This window comes from Chelonia mydas, chromosome 6, assembly GCF_015237465.2.
Source record: "Chelonia mydas isolate rCheMyd1 chromosome 6, rCheMyd1.pri.v2, whole genome shotgun sequence".
Lineage (NCBI taxonomy): Eukaryota > Metazoa > Chordata > Testudines > Cheloniidae > Chelonia > Chelonia mydas.
In genome coordinates, this window is record NC_051246.2 from 10801625 (window position 1) to 10821743 (window position 20119).

Consider the following 20119-nt stretch of genomic DNA (forward strand, 5'->3'; position numbering starts at 1 on the left):
TGAATTCTGTGTGTCCAGCGGAACAGAGGCTGGACACTCTGCAAATTTGTCAGCACCTATTTACTTCCAGATCATTAATGAAAATGTCAAATAGCGTCTGGCCTTGTACCGATCCCTGCAGAACCCCACTAGAAACTCCCCCATTGACAACTGCTTCTTGAGCTCTGCCAGTCAGCCCGTTCTTAATCCATTTAACTTGTGCTCTGTTGATGGGGCATTGTGCTATATTTTTAATCAGAATGTCATGCGAGTCTAAGTCAACTGCCTTACAAAAACCCTAAGTATATTACAGCTACACAACTGCCTTTATCAACCAAATTTGTAACCTCGTTAAAGAATTAAATCAGCTTTGTCTGACAAAAATGTCTTTTCCATAAAACAATGCTGTCTGACTTTAATTACATCTTTTCAGTCTTTGTTGATGGAAGCTCTTATCAGCTTTTCCCTTGTGTCGCCCAGAATTGATGTCACGCTAACCAGCCTATAATTCCCCTGGTCACCCTGCTTGCCCGGCACAGTATTAGCATTCTTCCAAAAAGAAAAGGAGGACTTGTGGCACCTTAGAGACTAACCAATTTATTTGAGCATAAGCTTTTGTGAGCTACAGCTCACTTCATCAGATGCATAAAGTGGAAAATGCAGTGAGGATGTTTTATACACACAGACCATGAAAAAATGGGTGTTTATCACTTCAAAAGGTTTTCTCTCCCCCCACCCCACTCTCCTGCTGGTAATAGCTTATCTAAAGTGACCACTCTCCTTACAATGTGTATGATAATCAAGGTGGGCCATTTCCAGCACAAATCCAGGGTTTAACAAGAGCGTCTGAGGGCGGGGGGGTAGGAAAAAACAAGGGGAAATAGGTTACCTTGCATAATGAGAAAAGGAGTACTTGTGGCACCTTAGAGACTAACCAATTTATTTGAGCACGAGCTTTCGTGAGCTACAGCTCACTTCATCGGATGCATCAAGTACTCCTTTTCTTTTTGCAAATACAGACTAACACGGCTGTTACTCTGAAACCTTGCATAATGACTTAGCCACTCCCAGTCTCTATTCAAGCCTAGGTCAACTGTATCCAATCCGCAAATGAACTCCAATCCAGCAGTCTCCCGCCGGAGCCCGGTCCTGAAGCCTTTCTTTTGTAATATCGCAACTTTCATGTCTGTAATCGCGTGACCAGAGAGACTGAAGTGCCCTCCGACCGGTTTATGAATGTTATAATTCTTGACATCTGATTTGTGTCCATTTATTCTTTTACATAGAGACTGTCCAGTTTGACCAATGCACATGGCAGAGGGGCATTGCTTGCACATGATGGCATATATCACGTTGGTAGATGTGCAGGTGAACGAGCCTCCGACAGTGCGGCCGATGTTATTAGGCCCTGTGATGGTGTCCCCTGAATAGATATGTGGGCACAGTTGGCAACGGGCTTCGTTGCAAGGATAGGTTCCTGGGTTAGTGGTTCTGTTGTGTGGTATGTAGTTGCTGGTGAGTATTTGCTTCAGGTTGGGGGGCTGTCTGTAAGCAAGGGCTGGCCTGTCTCCCAAGATTTGTGAGAGTGATGGGTCTTCCCCCAGGATAGGTTGTAGATCCTTGATAATGCGTTGGAGAGGTTTTAGTTGGGGGCTGAAGGTGACGGCTAGTGGTGTTCTGTTATTTTCTTTGTAAGGCCTGTCCTGTAGTAGGTGACTTCTGGGTACTCTTCTGGCTCTGTCAATCTGTTTCTTAGTCTTCTGGCATTTCATTCCAACATCTATTAAAAATAAACATTTGCAGGCCTGCGATCTCCTCCGCCAACTTTGTTGGGACTTTGGGGGACGATTTACTTGGGCCTGTGATGTGAACATGTTTAGTAGACGTTGTTTAACATCCTCCTCGGTGACTAATGGGCCGGAAAGTAGTTCACCATCCTCTCGGGATGCGAGTTCATCATCCTGCTTCTCTCCAAATACAAAGCCCTAATATTTATGGAACACTTCTGCCTTCTGTACATCCTTATTAACAGCTTTACCATCTCCGTCTAGGAACGGAATCGGTCTGGTCCTTAGCCCTACCAGCCATGGATTTTTCCTTGATGTTTTTAGGTTCCCTTATTGCCATCTCTGCTGGGAATAGACAGTCACGGACGATCCTGTCCCACACCCCACCCTGGTCTCTCTCAAGTCTCAGTCCCAAGCCACAGAGAAGCTGGAGCTGCTCCAGAACTGGCAGGGCTGGGGAGATTCCAGGCCAGTTGTGGTGAGATGCAGCCAGGGAAACTCCCATCCTGCAGTCCCAGGAGAGGAAAATCAGATCTGGGAATCCCCCTGATCCCCCAGAGCCAATGGGGATGTGGCAGGAGATCATTCAGCCCTGGCAATCAGGTAGGAGATGAGTCCCATGAGTAGCGGCACCAGGATGAGCAGAGATACCCAGACCCCGATGCTGAGAAGGGAGAACCGGAAGGACTTCCGGGCCCAGAGATCCGCGTCGGGAGAGTTTGTCTTCCGCTTCTCGTTGGCCTGAGGAGAAAAGGGAGAGTCACCAGAAGCACAGCCCTGTCATCCCTCTCTGCTATATCCCAGACCCCGGTAGTCCCCAGCACCGAGACACGACCCCGTACCCCCTCTATATCCCAGTCTCTGGTAGCTCCTGGCACCAAGACATGGCCCCGTACCCCCCACTATATCCCAGCTCCTGGTAGCCCCCCACGCCAAGACATGGCCCCGTACCCCCGCTACATCCCAGTCCCCAGTAACCCCTGGCACCGAGACATGGCCCCATGACCCCCACTACATCCCAGTCCCTGGATGCCCCCAGCACCGAGATGTGGCCCCGTGCCCCCTCGCCCTATTATATCCCAACCCCAAGAACCGTCCAGCACTGAGACATGTCCCCATCCTCCCTGCTGTATCCCAGCCCCCCTCACCTTGACAGCATAGATTAGGGCCAGCACCCCCAGGCAGGAGCAGCAGCAGACAGTGCTGCCTATGGCCAGGCAGCGGAGGGCATGGGGACGTGGGGTCCAGGCAGACGGCTCAGGCCGCGAGGGCCCCTCCTGGATCATCACCACAGTCTCTGCCTCATCCCCTGCGGGTTTCCCAGTGCAGCCATTCCCCACGCCGAGGGCCATCTCCTCCCCCATGGGGCACCGAGGGCTCCCCCAGCATGGGGCCGCAAGGGCACCTACAGGACAGAAACACAGATAGTCACATGCCACAGCCCTGCCCTGGCCCGCTCCAGCTGCTGTAGCCCCAGGCATGGCCAAGCTCCCCCTCGGGGAGGGGAATCGGGATGCCCAACCAGCTCAGGGATAGGGTGTTGAGCCCAGAGTTATTAGGGAGAACCCCCCCTCCCCGCACCAGCTCCCTTAAGGCTGGGTCCCCTCTGAGCCGGGTCCCCTCATCCTTTGCGGGCTTCCCCTTTCGGGCTGTGTCTGTGCTTGGGATTACCTGCGTCCTCCCTGGTTTCCATTGCCCTGAGTCACTGCCCGCAGGGGATTACCTGGCTGCCCAGGGGAGGGGGGGGTGACACCGGGGAAGGGAGCGTGGCACCGAATGCCAGGGCACAGCCCATTCCTGAGCTTCCAGGGACAGCAGCTGCCTCAGCCAGCAATGCCCCATCCCCCAGTGCCCCCCAAGAGGGGAAGGGCCCCACGTCCCACCCCCCCGCCCCCCCGAGCCAGCCAGTCCCCCCCAGTCTCTGGTTCAGAATCGTTCCTTCTTTCTGTCAGCTCGTTTCAAAGGCGCTTTAAAGGTGGCTTCGAGCGCAGAGCAAACAACAGCCCCTGGGCTTCACAATCACATTGGTAACGTTCCCTCCGGTCCTCTCCAAACCCCGCTGGGTCCTGACAGCGACTCTCAGGCCACACCTAACAGCCCTGGCTGGAAAATCATCCACTACAGCCCCGGGTGGGGGGCGGGGGCCTCTAGCCGAGAGCAGGGTGCTAAGGGGAGTAAAGATCCCCTCGTGCCAGGGCAGCTGTGAGTCTGGTCTGCCCTAGGGAAGGGCAGGGAGTAGGCTGCGGGGAGACAGGCTGGATGGGCTCTGATTGGGAGCTGTCTCCATCTCTGCTGGGGAAACGGACTCTTGGGGAGGGGGCTGTGCGGACCAGGAAGGGGTGGGGTGGAAGGGAAGAGCCCCCCACCCCCTCGGGGAATTGTCTCACCTGGTGGCAGGGTTCTGGCCTGGGATCCCAGCTCCACCCGTCTCCGTCTGCCTGTTTGTCTGCACACCTGTGAGTTCCCAGTCCAGGTTTGGCAGTGCCTCTTTAGGGCTGGGCCCAGCCTCTCGGCATGAGCTCATTGACTCTGACTCAAAGCTGGCCGGCTGCCTCATCAAACGCCCCCACCCACCTTGCCAGGTCCCTGGGTGGATAGTCAGGCTGGGCTAGTGGCTTGAGCGTTGACATCCCCCTGCCTCTGGGGCGTGTGAGGGGGGAGGGCTGCTCGGTGGGCTAGGAGCTAGTTTCTGGGGCAGGGGGAGCCGTCTGATCGGCTATGGCCGCCTCCTTCCATTAGCTTGGGAGTTTTGCTCTCTCCATGCCTGGCAGCCCCCTCCCCATGGGCAGCAGCAGGACAGGTGGGTCTCTGTGTGTGTCCCTCTGCCTCTGAGCATGTGTCTGTCCAGCAGCCCCAAGGCCGAGCAACCGTGTCACGAGCCACTGCTCCCTCTCCAGGAGGGGCTGAATCAGAAAGCACTTGGGGCCCAGAGCTGGGGACAATCCACCCTGGGACTGCCCGAGCCAGCTGGGAAACTGGTCTTCACTCATTCCTGTGGCATGCCCCGGGGCTCCTGTGTGACAGCCCCACGCCCTCATATGGCACAGCTGGGGGGTGTGTCACTTCCCCATGCCCTTATATGGCACCTCCAAGTGTCATGTTCCGAGTGCTAATGCAATTCAAAGGCCTGCGGAGAGTACGTTTTAAACGTGTACTCTGTGAGGGTTAAAGTTTGAAGGGATAAAATTAAAACGACATGTGTGCCTGGGGAAATGAGTTGACACAAATTATGTTTCAGAGCTTGTATGAAGCTGTACGAATACTTTGCATGACATTAGCAAAATGCGGCTGAACAAAGACGAAGTTCAACATCCCACACGCCGTTCTGATTATTTTATCTAGCACTCTAGCGGGGTCGTCGGCCTCTGGTGCTTTGTCCACCAGCTCTGGTCTTTGAGCTGAGCGATTCTGTGTGAAACAGAGGCACTGTAGTGTGCATGCCAATGTGGTAATATTTTAAACACTCTCCGTGCACAAATTAACACAAGTATCTTTGATTTTACGGTTCACATCATCAAAAACATAAGAGCTGCCATACTAGGTCACAGACCATGGTCCGTCTGGCTCAGAATCCTGTCTCTGACAGTGGCCCATGCCAGAGCTTGAGTCTGCACAGTACAGGGCAAATATGGAGTGATCCACCTCATCTTCCACTCCTGGCTTCTGGTAGTCAGAGGTTTAGGATAACCTTGAGCATGGGGTTCCATCTCAGACCATCTTGGCTAATAGCCATTGATGGACCTGTCCTCCATGATTTTATCCGCTTCTTTTTAAAAGCCTGCTATAGTGGGGTCATCACCGTGGCTGCTCTGGCCAGGGGCATCTACAACACAACCTGGGCAGTCCTCAAATTGCTTCTCTCTCAGAAAGTCATTGGCCTCCCCCAAGGAGGAATTTCTATTTGGGGCAAAGTAGATTAGGGACCATGGTTGAAAGGGCGAAGACATTTGCACACTTAGTTCTGCATTATTTTTCTCATACATGTCGATAAGTTAGAGTTTGTCCAGAACAAGAGACACGTGGCCCCATGTCCTCCCGAGTGTGCGGTAGGTCTATGGGCATCTAGGCCTTCACAAAGTACCCCTCAGCCACTCAACTCCTACCATTGGTGCACATGGCAACCAATTGATCACTGTCCCCTTTGTAGCAGCCTTTAACATCTTTGAAGACTGTTACCAGGTCCCCCCTGAGTCTTTTTATCTCAAGACTGTAGCATGGGGCACAGGTCACTTGCTGGAGGATTCTCTGCACCTTGAAGTCTTTAAACCGTGATTTGAGGACTTCAATAGCTCAGACATAGGTGAGAGGTTTATTGCAGGAGTGGGTGGGTGAGATTCTGTGGCCTGCACTGTGCAGGAGGTCAGACTAGATGATCAAAATGGTCCCTTCTGACCTTAATATCTATGAGTCTAAGACTAAAAACGACCGTGTTTTTAGCCCTTCCTCATAGGTCAGGTTTGCTAAACCTTTTATCAATTTTGGTGCTGTCCTCTGGCCTCTCTCCAATTTCTCCACCTCTTTCCTAAAATGGGGTGTCCACAACTGGACACAATGCTCCAGCTGAGACCTCACCAGTACTGGGTAGAGTGGGACAATTACCTCCCGTGTCTTACATACAATGCCCCGTTAAAACACCATAGAACGCTATTAGCCTTTTTCACAACTGCATCATATTGTTGACTCATATTGAATTTGTGATCCACTATAGCCCCAGATCCTTTTTTGCAATACTATCATTTAGTCAGTTATTCCCCATTTTGTATTTGTGCCTTTGATTTTTCCTCCCTAGGTGTAATATTTTGCACTTGTCTTTATTGAATTTCATCTTGTCAAATTTAGACCAATTCCTTAATTTGTCACGGTCATTCTGAATTCTAATCCTGTCCTCCAAAGTGCTTGCAACCACTCCCAACATGGTGTCAGCAACAAATTTTATAAGCATACTCTCCACTCCATTATCCAAGTTATTAATGAAAATACTGAATAGTACTAGACCCAGGACGGACCCCTGCAGCACTCCACTAGATACGCCCTCCCACTTTGACAGCGAATCATTGAGAACTACTCTTCCAACCAGTTTTGCACAAATAGCAATTTCCTCTAGACCACATTGCTCTAGTTTGCTTATGAGAATGTCATGTGAGACTGTGTCAAAAGCCTTATATCATATCTATTGCTTCTCCCCTAACAGGGCTACTGGCCTAGTGGTTAAAGAAGGAAATTAGGTTGATTTGACATGATTTATTCTTATACCCACTTCCACTTCAGCAGTGCCTCTTAATTCCTCCCCAGTCTCTCTGCATTAGGCCTTTTGTTATCATAACACCTGTTTTCAGTAATTGCTCAGCTCTCTCATGGACTGACTTGTATGATTTAATGCTGTCGAGTATCTAGAGTTACAGCTTGCATAAAAGTAAAAAGTATTATATATATTTATATCAGTAAGAACAGAAAAAATCATACTTTCGGGCCCCTTGATTGTGATGATAAAAACAAAGAACGTCATTGTTGCTTTCCAGATACTGCTACAAAATATTGTCCATCATGTACTCCCTCCTATGCTTTTGTTAATGGTATTTATTTACTCGTCTAATAGTCCACTGAACTGTACAACTATATTTGATAAAACTGAACAGACGTTTAAGAGGTGAATCGGAGAAGGTTGCCATTTCAGACCAAAAAAAATTCAGAAAGGGAGGAGAGGGTGTGGGGTGGGTCAACAGTGTCAGAGGCTGCAGCTTTATCCCTGGCTCGCATGCAGGCACAAAGCCATGGCTTTTGCCTTTTAACATTTTACTTTTTTATTGTAAAATCCCTGAATGGAGCGGATTTATAGCATGATTGGAATTTAAATCTTTCTTTACAATTGACAAGCCTAGTAAGAGACCTATGTCCCATCTTTGTCAACTGCCTTTGTTTCATGTTCTCTGTGTATATAAATCTCGCCACTGTATTTTCCACTGAATGCATCCGATGAAGTGAGCTGTAGCTCACAAAAGCTTATGATCAAATAAATTTGTTAATCTCTAAGGTGCCACAAGTCCTCCTTTTCTTTTTGCGGATACAGACTAACACGGCTGCTACTCTGAAACCTGCCTTTAGAGAAGGTTTTTGGGTGGTTGGGGGTTTTCTAGGCTGGGCAATTCATTTAGGCAAAACTTCAAAAACAAACTAACATGATTTTTTAAAGGTGGGGAGAAATCTTTTAAATACTGATATGTAATTTTTATTTCACTAGACCTCTTCATCTTTAACACAAAACCAAAATGCTAAACAATCTGTTCCACCTAGTATTTAGCTGTGACCTATCCCAGACCTCTACCTAATTCAACTGATAATGCACAGACTCAGCTCAGGCATATGGATGAAGGGCTCACACTTACTGTTAAAACAAGGAGACCAGAAAGGAAAGGTTTATAAAGGTGTTCCAGTCTGCTAGAGACCAGATCTTGAAGGGACTTCACATTGTATAATGGACTGTTAAAACAAGTGTCAGGTGCATCAAAGCAGATGGAGAGTCTCTGTATAAATTATAAACTTTAAATTGAACATTTCAGCTGTCAGCAGCATTGATGGAGTAACTGCAACGTGAGCAAGCAGAACTGCAAAAATTGTCCAAGGGCTGCAAAGGGCCCATAGAAAGCAACTTGTGGACGTAAATTGCTGACCGACGCAAACAAGTCAATGCTCAAGATATGTCCCAAGATGATTGTACCAACAGTCATGGCCTAACTTTTACACAAGCTGGTGTGATAAGTTGTGCTGCACAACAAGACTAGAAAGTTCCAGTCCCAGCTGCAAAATCTCAAAAGCTGATGTTTCATTCCCTGATTGGATGGTGAGAAAGGATGACACTTTTCAAATCTTCACCATCTGCTTGGTCCACGCCAGCACTTCCAAGAAAAGGAATCCATCCTGTCTCCTTCAGCACACAGCTTCCTGAAGGCTGAAGACACCTGGAAGGGAGAAGACAGAGGTCCTGAGTTGATGCCCTAGGAGTGCTCCTGGTGACATGAAGTACCTGTCTCAGATAGGCACTTTTAACTGTCTCTATTTTCCAGCAATTCAGGGTGCCTGCTAATGCACTGGGAAAAGACTGTGGTCGTGTGTGTCCTTTGCTCCACCTGTGTTTGCAATGTCAACTCTTACTGCAAATAATAACAGCACCCGAAAGCTGACAAGTGAGCAAAGATCTGGTAAGTAACACACAGACTCTCTCTTGGGTGATGACCTAAGTCAATCAACTGACCACTTCCTGAAACTGCGTTCCTAATTAGTAAGGAAGTGTACATGCTTGTGTATGAGTTTTAAAGAGTGTCACAGAATGTGTCCTTGTTTTGTAGCAAATTCCAATCAAGATTGTTGTACAGTACCTTGGACACTGAACAAATTACTGTTGTTAACTAAGATGGCATAACACTGTATGCACGTCTACCACAGTTCATGTTCCATACTGCTGTCCCAGTTCAGGGCAAGCGTAGCTGTATCTGCCCTCAGTGGTTCAGGTTACCTCAGGCTTCCAGCACCGCAACTGTTGCCTTTATTGAATAGAGACATGGGTCCCTCTCCCTTCTGACCAGGGTATTTCCAGGATGGACAGTTCCCTGCCTTTGCTCCCAGCACAGACAGGCTGCCCAAACAGACCTGCTTGCTTCCTCTTCAGAGACTAACAGAGCGATTGCCAGCAATACAAGTTGCCATACCAAGTTTTCTAGGCAAGCCGACTTTATTTTTAAAGGTACAAAGCAGGACAGAGACCCATTAAAACCAACAAAAGAACTGGCACATGTACTAATAAGTTTACCAGATTTCAACCCAGCTCTCACATGGGCTGTGGCAAGACCCCTCTTTCAACCCTCGCCCCTGGGGGCTTCCTTGTGATCACCAGTTCAGCGGAGCTTCAGTCACAACAAGCACACAGACTTAAGAGGCCTCGTAGGCCAAGTCCTTCCAATCTTCCCCTGTGGATTGGGGCCCTCCAGGGAGCAAGGGTCCAGTCCGTTTGCTGGATCAGGAAGAAAGCCCCACCTCCACCTTAGCTGTTGTCTGGGGGGCTCTGGAGAATCCAGTTCAAACTAGTCTATGCATATCTCCCCAGGAGGGGGAGAAAGAGTTTGACGGCTGATAATGCAGGAAGTTCGTTAGCACCCTCCTCGAGAAGGTACATACAATGCTGCAGGAACAGACACAGCTGCATTTTTAATACCATGTACCCCAAAGGCATTAACCCTAATTCAATAAGGTTTAATTTAACTCCATAAAGCTTCTCTTAATTCCATATGGTTCGTGCAGGACATTATGGAATATTGTCAGTGAGTCACACCTGCTGGTCAAGTGCTAGGCACATACAGATATAAAATGAGACCAAGTGGGCAGGCTTCTTGATCTGCACTAAGTCTGCCCAATGATTCATTAGAACGTAGGAATTCATCTTAGCCACTTAGAAACGTTAGAGCCTGGGGCTAATCTCACTCCTTGGGAAACAGGTAACGAGGGTTGATTACTATGCCTCCGTGGGTGAACTGGCATACAAGTAATTGGCAGATCGTCTTCTACTCTAGCTTTGGACGGTTTTTCCTCTGGTGTGCTAGCAGCACTGAAGTTGCTGACAGAAACAAGCATAAGCGAGACCCTGATTTGAGTGACAGAGTAAAAGCGTGTTCAAGGGTGGTTGTGTGATTTGATTCTGAAAACCTACATGGTTATATTGACCCTGCTAGTTTATGGACCCACATAGTCCAACACTCTTCTCGTCTTCTTATGTCCTAAACTCATAGTTGTTGCTAAGGATATTTAATCCTATTCAACTCCTATGACCTTTTCTTTAGGAAAGTAATCAACATGAGAAGAACCCTAAGAAAGGTGAGATGGGTACTCAGATAAGCAGTTGCTTAACCAAGGTTTATTTTATACCCTGTATTTCTTACAAGCACCACCCACTTCTTGCTGGGTTGAGCCCAATGACTTCAGTTAGATCAAATCATTTCAGCCTTGGTGTGAGACGCAGGAAGAGAACAGGGGGGACCGAACTGCCACCCTGAGGATGTGGCAATGGGAGGGAATTGATGAGGTGAGAGATACCCAGATGACCCCAGCAGGCAAGCACCCTTGCAGAGGAAGGAGGTCAGCGGAGATGGGCATTACCTTGAAGGAATGGGAGAACAGAAGCACACAACTCACTGCAGAGGATGTGCTGGTAGTTTTTCCCTCTTTATTTTTTAAAAACACTTGATTCATAGCATTATTCTGAAGAGAGTTTACGTCAGCCCTTTGTACACGTTCTCAACATGCTTCAGGGGGAAAGACAGCTCCGTGGGAACACCTCCCGATCTCCCAGCTCCCCAACCACATACTCCCTGCCCCCTCCCAGAGAACGGCTGCTGCCCCCAGTCCTGCCGCGGAGAGGGGAAACGCTGTGTTCCTTTATACAAAACACTGAGGAGTCAATTTAAATTACCGATCAATGGCACATCCGCTAACCATGCTCAGTCAGTTTATTAAGCAAAGATAGATCAGCACAATACAGAAAAGCAAAGGTTAGCACTGTACCAGGTGGGGATACAGGCTCGCAGCAGTCTTCAATCTGTTCCAAAATCATGAGCTTAGCTGACATTTATATCCTGCATTTTCAATAGGCAGAACACCCTCCGCTCCCCCACCCACCCCCATCTCACGGTCACATCAAAGACCTAATTTCCCTATTCTTATCTACTTTCCCCACCTGTTTTTCAAGGTCTACAGACATCTTCACCCAAGACACCTGCACCAATCACTCCTATCACTTTATACCCTGTATTTTGTACGCTAATTGTTATTTGGCAAGCCTTAACAGAACATACATCTTGCTTGACAGTTCCTACACTTACAAATACCAGAGGTTATATACAGCTCACTCCGTAGCCTTTGATTAATTTAGAGCGCACAAGTCACTGATCACGGTACTCATGCAGCTACGTAAAATGTATCATACCAGCTGACACTGGTAGGTCTCACAGAGATCTGAAAACTTTAACATCCAACTGAAAAGGAAACAGCAAAATGTTTCCCTGCCTTGCACATGCTCCCAACCTCATGGAGACCACCGGAAGCATCACAGGTGAAGATGGAAGAAACAGTAAGTGGAAAAACACCATAAGTAGACATGATTCCACTATCCTGTCATCCTGGTGTATGGAGTTGGTCTGACCAGCTTTTAACTCATTTTCCAAACACCCCACCAGATTATTTGAGACGGTAAGCAAGCCATTCCTAGCAAAGAAAAAATAGTTTTTAAATATGGACCTTTCAAAATCAGCTCAGGGGTCACAAGTCAACAACTGTAAGCTTAGCATGAACACAAAGCATGCTAGGAGTCTGCTTCATAGTTACACAACTTAGCGAAAGTGCGAAAATACAAAACCGTCAGAAATATATGATATTGGCTAATAGCCCCTCCCCGCTCAGATTTATAGCAACAGGGTGACTCCCTGGGGGAAAAAAATCACGTAGCTGATGTGAAAGCATTTAACTGAAGTTTAGGCTGTTTTAGCAAAACACATGACAAAACAAAATTGACACACACAAAATCAATATAATTAAAGCTTTAAGAGTAATCTCTGTCCAAGCATTAGACGTAAGTATTTCTAAGTCACCATCATGCCTGTGATTATACAGAGCCTTTTCTGCTTCGTGCATGACACTGTTAATCTGATTAAGATGCGTATCTCTTCGGTCTAATGATATTTTTACATTTATGGTTAGTGGATCAACGTGTAGGTTGAACAACTGGTATTATTTTTCAACTTCATCCTGGTGATGGGGTTCACTTTGGATAATGGATTCACTGATGCCTGTTCCAACCTACACGTTATGGTTCGACTTGCAACACTGTGGGTCAAACAGAAAGTTGGAGTGAAGCAAAGTCTCCGTAGGTCAAAAAAAATTTTAACTGGTTACTATGCAATCCCATCTCTCCAGAGCCTAGGTCGCCCCAACTGCTGGTTGTCACCAGTGGATGAGTCTTGCAGGACAAGAGGCTGTAGCCTCTTGTCCATCTGTCTCATTGAGCCGTGTCAGGCTGGCGTGGCCACAGACAGTAGTTTTGATGTCAGACATTACACAGGCACATGCACTGATACACGGCAGCAGGCTACACGTGGTGGGCTCCAGGTTTGCACTGCTGAATGAAACACCAGGAGCCGTGGTACATCCAGACACTCGCTGTAGAGGTCTTCTTCTAGGTAATCAAGTGACTGGACAAACACCAATTTATTAAACATGTCAGCGCTAAGATTCGGACAACGGATGCCAAGACTGTTTCGATCAACAAGTACCTCTGGTATGCTGAGGTGTCACTGACCCCAAATTACAAATTGTGCTCAAGGGAATCTGTTTGCAGGATTTGAGACATTGCCGGTTTACAAGAGCCTTTGAGATACACTGATGGAAAGACCATTTAGCTAATTTTTTGTCAGTGATAAAAATCAGGAAATTTATCCATTTCATCATCACTTGACAAACTGGTTATGGCAGTTAACACAACTATCATAAATTGTGCAAATAATCTTCTTACCTCTGCCATGTTCCTTTTCTTTCCTGTAATTCATTCATTAATCTTGGTTTCTGGATGAACAGTTTAGCAATGTCATGCTTATTATACACACACACTATACCTTTCCTCAGTAGTTAGGCCATTAATGGCATATTATAGATTTAGAAACTGTTTCCACTGCCTGGTACTTGAAATAGTTAATGTGTCTTTTTATATTTTCTAAATCTCCCATTTGGAAAAAAAGACATCCCTGATCCAAATAATCGTAAAACTGAACAAACAATTCCATCAAAACTTCAGAGTTGCCTATTTTGAAAGATACCAGACTATGTAATAGTTTCTGGAGCAGCTCCCAGATTTTGCACTTGTCCCTGATAAAATGCTATTAAGTCTAATAACAAAGATGCATACAGCAACAATACATTTGTTGTTACACAGTGGACAAATTCAGCAATATTCCATTGAGAAAGATTTAAAACAATAGATATATGCATAAACTACACATTATTAAGCAAAGCACTAGGGACTGAAATAGCAGTTAGACCAGTAAGCGAGCACAGTCCAACCTTAGGGCACTGTAACATCTCTATAGCTAATTGCACTCAGTTGTTCTTGCAGAGTGGGTGGAAGTGTAATTGGCTCATCTGTCACCTGTAGGTTTATCTTTTCCCTTCCGATGCCTGGGGGTTTCTTCACTATGCACTGATATACCTTGGTGTCTTTGGTCTGGGTGACGCACCTCTAAAACATCTGAAGTTGGTTAGCATGCTAAACTTTATCCACATTTTTCTTATTCCCAGTAACCTGATTACACATAAATGAGTTTAATTTATCCACAGTTCAATGGAGAGACAGCCATTTATTATACAAATTATGCTTCAATAAGCATAACAGAAGCATGACCTGGTCTCCTACTTTCCAGTCATTTTCCTTTATCTGTCAAAATACACTTTTGCTTTTCACTTTGATATTCCCCATTCGTTAGCTATGTACACATGTGCTTGTTTAAGGTAGTCTTTGAAAGTTTTGCACAAAACATCCACTTTTATTCCCTCAATCTCATGCATCATTAGTTTTTCATAGATGCTTTGAAAGTCTCATTTCTCCATGCGTCATTACCTCAAACAAAATGCAATTTCTTGCACTAGCAAAGCAGCCCCGAATGCCATGTCAAGTAACGGAATGAGACTGTCCTGGTCTCTTCCCTTTAGAGAGAAACTTTCTCACCATCAGTTTGACGGATTCTGTTCATCCTTTCCACCTGTCCTGAGCGCAGTATGGACTGTGGTACTTTTGTTTTGTCCCTAACACCAAAAGACAATTTTGGAAGATTTTTTTCTGTAAAGTTAGTTCCTCGATCTGATTTCAATTTTGCCAGTAGGGCCCAATAGGAGAATACCTAGACTACCAACACAGGAGCCATTGCTGAAGAAAAAAAATATTTATTTCCTTTTTAACTTGCAGGTAACAGTCCCACAAAATGAATCTGCAAAGTAGACCGTGGCCCTGAATTTTTATGAGCTTTAAGGGGAGCACTGTTCTTATTACTTTAAGATCATTTTGCACACAGATTAAGCAATTGTCACAGCATTATTTCACATTATTTCTTATCTCTGGCTACAAACCTACTCTTGCCAATCTTTGCCTGGTTTTATCAGTCCCTTGCTATCCTCCTGAGGGAACGTCATGGACCAAATAAATCAAACTTTCAAATTAGTGCCCCATTCCCTTTTTACATAAGAAAGCAACTCTCCGTGGTTCTCTATTTTGGTTTGTAAGATTTTAAGAGTTAGTCCTACGACAATTCCTTCCTTAGCCTGCTCCTGTTTTATTGCTTCTGACAATATGGCAATCCACCTCTGCAGAGCCTACAAAACAGGTAGTCTCCGCAAGACTGATTGCTAGAACAGAAATGCTCACAATTTTATGGAAAGAGCCCATCACTTCCTTGTCACCCCTTGATCACTTGGTGTAGCAAGAGTTGGCGATAAGATTTTCATAATGAAACAGAGCCGTACAGCTTTCTTCATTAGCATACTGGTGAATATCTCCGCCCGTCCCGCAGCACACTAGGGTCTGATTCCCAACAAGGAGGCTGTACTTCAAGGTTTAGGAATTTACCAGTGACTTTGGTAAGAACAGAGTACCTTTATAAACAAATCACGTAATGAAATGAGAGGGGCGAGGTGGGGGACACAAAAATAAAATGATGAAGAAAGCAAGTAAAGTAAAGCAAAAAAAAAAAAAAAAAAAAATAGGAGGACAGCGTAGAATACGGGAGGAAAAGTCATTTATAAGAGATGGGAGGGGAGAGTCTATGGCCAGGGCAGGAGGTCAGACTAGATGGATCATAATGCTCTCTTCTGGCCTGGGAATCTAGGAAACCTTTAGAACCTAGGGGTGACAGTGGACAAGAAGCTGGATATGAGTCAGCAGTGTGCCCTTGTTGCCAAGAAGGCCAATGACATTTTGGGATGTATAAATAGGGGCATTGCCAGCAGATCGAGGGACGTGATCGTTCCCCTCTATTCGACATTGGTGAGGCCTCATCTGGAGTACCGTGTTCAGTTTTGGGCCCCACACTACAAGAAGGATGTGGAAAAATTGGAAAACGTCCAGCAGAGGGCAACAAAAATGATTAGGGGACTGGAACACATGACTTACGAGGAGAGGCTGAGGGAATGGGGATTGTTTAGCCTACAGAAGAGAAGAATGAGGGGGGATTTGATAGCTGCTTTCAACTACCTGAAAGGGGGTTCCAAAGAGGATGGATCTAGACTGTTCTCAGTGGTAGCCGATGACAGAATGAGGAGAAATGGTCTCAAGTTGCAGTGGGGGAGGTTTAGGTTGGATATTAGGAAAAACTTTTTCACTAGGAGGGTGGTGAAACACTGGAATGCGTTACCTAGGGAGGTGGTGGAATCTCCTTCCTTAGAAGTTTTTAAGATCAGGATTGACAAAGCCCTGGCTGGGATGATTTAGTTGGGGATTGGTCCTGCTTTGAGCAGGGGGTTGGACTAGATGACCTCCTGAGGTCCCTTCCAACCCTGATATCCTATGAAAGGGAGAGGATGAAGCGAGGGAAGCAATGTAGGAAAGGAGAGAGGCAAGATCAGGGGTAGGTTTATTAGAAAAGTTGGAATTTGGTGGGGGCATTGCATAGCCATGCAGAATTGGAAAGCGAAAGCAGGGGTATGAGAAAACCAGTGAAGCGTTCCAAAGCACAGGCAACAGCACCAAATTCAGCACCCTGAGTTGAGTGAGGCATGAATGAGGAGAGAAAGGAGCAGACCATAAACACCGAAGCCTTTGAGTTAAACCGTCCTCATCAGACAGTGGTGTGGGAATTTGAAGATTTAAAGGCTGCTCTTTTTAATTTTTAGACCTGTTCCTTTCTTCTCCTTTTCTACATTCTGAGTGAGCCACTGATGGGCCCCGTTTTGCTGCTGCTAACTGCTGCTGTGCTGCGGGTGGAGCGGGCTGGGGGGTGTTCAGGGGCGCTACTTTCCCCCAACGAGTTGCCATCTGGCTCCACTTCAGGGGCGGTGTTCTGGGGTGGGAGCAGGGCCGAGGTCTCACCGCCCAAGTCTGGCTTTTCTTTCTGCCAGAGTGGGGCCATCCCATCCTCACTATCCAACGAGCTCTCACTGCCGGCCAGGACAGGCTCCTCCTTCCTCCACCGCCTCCTCCTCTTGCGGCCAGGCAGAGGTGGCTCGTTCTCAGCAGAGGTGTCACGGTCTGAGGCTGACCCGGAGCACAGGACTGCCACCTCCACGCGGGGCAAGGCTGGGCTCTTGGAGGGCCGGCCCCGTTTGCGCTTGGAGGGTGATTCAGCACTGGGGGCAGCTGGGGCCCAGGGCACCTTGGGGGGCCGGCCCCGTCGGCGCTTCTCCAGAGGCTGCTCACTGCTTACTGTCTTGCTCCTGGATGAGACTGGCTCAGGGGCACTGGATCCTGGATTCTGGGCATGTGGCTTTGGGGTGCTGGGTGAGGGCTGTGCTTCCGCCTCCCCTGGCAGTTCTGAGGTCCTGCTCCTTGGTGAGGAGAGCTCAGGCACCTTGGTCTCCAGCTTCATGACATGGGATGTGGGGACACCGGGTGGTGGCTGTACATCCTCCTTGTTGATTTCTGGAGACTTCTTTTTGGAGGGCTGGTGCCACTCATGGGGCAAATCAGTATGGGGGATGACCAGGGCACCGTGCACCTTGGGAGGTCGGCCCTGCTTGCGCTTCTCGAGGCGGGAGTTGCTATCACTGCTGTCTGTCTCGCTCCCGGGTGAGAACAATTCAGGGGCCTTGGTCTCCAGCTTCCTGATGTGGGACTTAAGAGTGCCGGATGGCAACTGCTCCAAAGACTTGATCTTGGGAGGCCGGCCCCTTTTGCGGGGCAACTCAGTGCTGGGGATGACTGGGGAACACTGTGCCTTGGGAGGACGGCCCCGCTTGCGGGGTGACTCAGCACTGGGGGTGACCAGGGAACATTGTGCCTTGGGAGGCCGTCCCCGCTTGCGGGGTGACTCAGCGCTGGGGGCGACTGGGGAACACTGTGCCTTCTGAGGCCGGCCCCGCCCACGGGGTGACTCAGCGTTGGGGATGACTGAGGAACACTGTGCCTTGGGAGGACGGCCCCGCTTGTGGGGCAACTCAATGCTGGGGGGGACCACTACCAGGGAACACTGTGCCTTGGGAGGCCGGCCCCGCTTCCGGGGCGACTCGGCCCTGGGGGCGACCGGGGAACACCATGGCTTGGGAGGCCGGCCCTGCTTGCGGGGTGACTCAGCACTGGAAGCGACTGGGGAACACTGTGCCTTGGGAGGCCGGCCCCGCCCACGTGGAGACTCAGCACTGGGGGCGACTGGGACACGATGCGCCTTGGGAGGCCGGCCCCGCTTGCGCTTCTCAAGGGAAGAGTCATTCTCACAGATCTTCTTGCTCCTGGGTGAAGAGGGCTCAGGCGCCTTGGTCTCTGGCTTCCTGGCATGGGACTTGGGGGTGGCAGCTGGGGGCTGCACCTTCCCCTGGCTTGGCTGCTGCACAGACTTGTTCTTGGGGGGCCGGCCCCGTTTAGGCTTGAGGGGCACTGGGGACAGGCTGAGGGCCATCTCTGGCTCAGAAGCTTCATCATCACTCTCCACCTCGACCCTGTGGCTGGCGGGCTGGCTGCGGTGCTGCAGCAGCTCCTCGCCGCTGGAGGACAGCGCCAGCTCCGAGATGCTGCTGGCCCAGCTGCTGCCGCTGTCGTTGTCTTTCTGGTCCAACTCCCTCCTGCCACCCAAGTCCGGCAGTTTGTCCTCAAGCCCCATGTCCTGGGTCATGCTTGTCAGCTTCTCCCGGGGCTAGGCTCACAGACCTGCGGGCCAGCTGAGGGAGGGGAGAGACAAACAGCAAGTGGAGAGAGGGCAGCGACTCACCTCTATCTGCACTTCCTCCCCCCCCACCAAGCATTAGAGCCCCACTCCCAGGTCCCCCTCCCCTCCCCTAACCACCCCCTCCCCGCAGCCAGATAATCCACCTCCAGCCCCTCCCCCATCCAACCAACCCTCCCCCCAGCTCCCCCTCCTCCAGCCCCTCCCCCATCCAGCCAACCCTCCCCCCAGCTCCCCCTCCTCCAGCCCCTCCCCCATCCAGCCAACCCTCCCCCCAGCTCCCCCTCCTCCAGCCCCTCCCCCATCCAGCCAACCCTCCCCCCAGCTCCCCCTCCTCCAGCCCCTCCCCCATCCAGCCAACCCTCCCCCCAGCTCCCCCTCCTCCAGCCCCTCCCCCATCCAGCCAACCCTCCCCCCAGCTCCCCCTCCTCCAGCCCCTCCCCCATCCAGCCAACCCTCCCCCCAGCTCCCCCTCCTCCAGCCCCTCCCCCATCCAACCAACCCTCCCCCCAGCTCCCCCTCCTCCAGCCCCTCCCCCATCCAGCCAACCCTCCCCCCAGCTCCCCCTCCTCCAGCCCCCCCAGCCACCCAAGCCTCCCCCCTTTCCCAGCCCCTCCCCCAGCCAACCAACCCCCGCCCCCACGGGCTCAGCACCTCGGTTTCGGGCCGCGCGGTTTGGATGGGGCCGCGCGCCGTGCCCACTTCCGGAGAGGAGCCTGACCACCCACGCGCCAAGAAGGCAGGACAATCAACGGGCACTGGCAGGGAACAAATGAGGGGCGGGCCCGGGAGAATTGAGCGGCAGCCAGATTGACCAATCGAGCTCCGGGGCTCGGCCTCGGCGGGTGAGCAGCGGGGAGCGTGGCCAAACAGAAGGGGAGGGCGGGGTTTGAAGCTGAGTAACGGCTCAGATAGCCAATCAGCAATGGGAATGCTGCGCGGCGCTATGATTGATGAACCAGTCAGCCAATCAGACGGGGAGGAGGAACGGTTTTCCCAAGTAGCCAACCAATCAGAAGCCGAGCGGGGGGGCGGGCCAGCCAATAGGGGAAAAGAAGGAGCTCTTAAATGGATAGCTTCCTGGGTTAACAGGGGGTCAGCCAGGTGACCTCTGACCCCAGAGGCAGGGTTAGGGGCCCTCACGCCAAGGGGATCACGGCTGCAGCCTGGTCACGTGACCTGACCGGTGCCCTGGGCTGTCACATGGCGAACGCTGACCCCTCGGTGCCCCCAGGTCATGTGACGCCCCAGCCCCCGGTGACCCCTGTGACCCTCAGGCGGTGGGGACGGGGGCGCCGCTGTGGGGAGCTGCCCTGGGCCCATCCTGTCCCTGGCCAGGCCCATTTTCGCTGGGGCCAGAGGGGCCCATCAGGCCCGGAGCCCCTTAGAGCACAGGGGGAGAATCTCTCCCCCGGGACGAACGCACCCGACCTATGGCGGGCGGGGCGGGGGGGTTAG

At 49.8% G+C, this 20119-nt stretch overlaps 3 protein-coding genes across 5 annotated transcripts in view; all 3 read right to left on the reverse strand.

The window, feature by feature from the left end:
• Positions 1-20119, reverse strand: part of LOC119566362 (zinc finger and SCAN domain-containing protein 2) — a 558782-nt gene that overhangs the window by 376252 nt on the left and 162411 nt on the right. The gene's annotated exons all lie outside the window — the stretch shown is intronic.
• Positions 1654-4228, reverse strand: TMEM265 (transmembrane protein 265). Of its 2 annotated transcripts, XM_027831817.3 has the most exons (3): positions 4154-4228; positions 2915-3171; positions 1654-2507 (listed from the first exon to the last, which is right to left on the reverse strand). In XM_027831817.3, the coding sequence occupies exons 2-3, from the start codon at positions 3128-3130 to the stop codon at positions 2349-2351; spliced, it is 375 nt and encodes a 124-aa protein (XP_027687618.1). In that variant the 5' UTR covers positions 3131-3171; positions 4154-4228; the 3' UTR covers positions 1654-2348. The 2 variants fall into 2 exon arrangements, with proteins under 2 accessions (XP_027687618.1, XP_043405180.1); XM_043549245.1 differs by lacking the exon at positions 4154-4228 and having other exon boundaries at positions 2915-3598.
• On the reverse strand, positions 11214-19534 carry LOC114021782 (nascent polypeptide-associated complex subunit alpha, muscle-specific form). The gene is made up of 2 exons (XM_037899077.2): positions 19316-19534; positions 11214-18656 (listed from the first exon to the last, which is right to left on the reverse strand). Exon 2 carries the CDS (start codon positions 18608-18610, stop codon positions 16703-16705), a length of 1908 nt encoding a protein of 635 aa, XP_037755005.1. The 5' UTR covers positions 18611-18656; positions 19316-19534; the 3' UTR covers positions 11214-16702.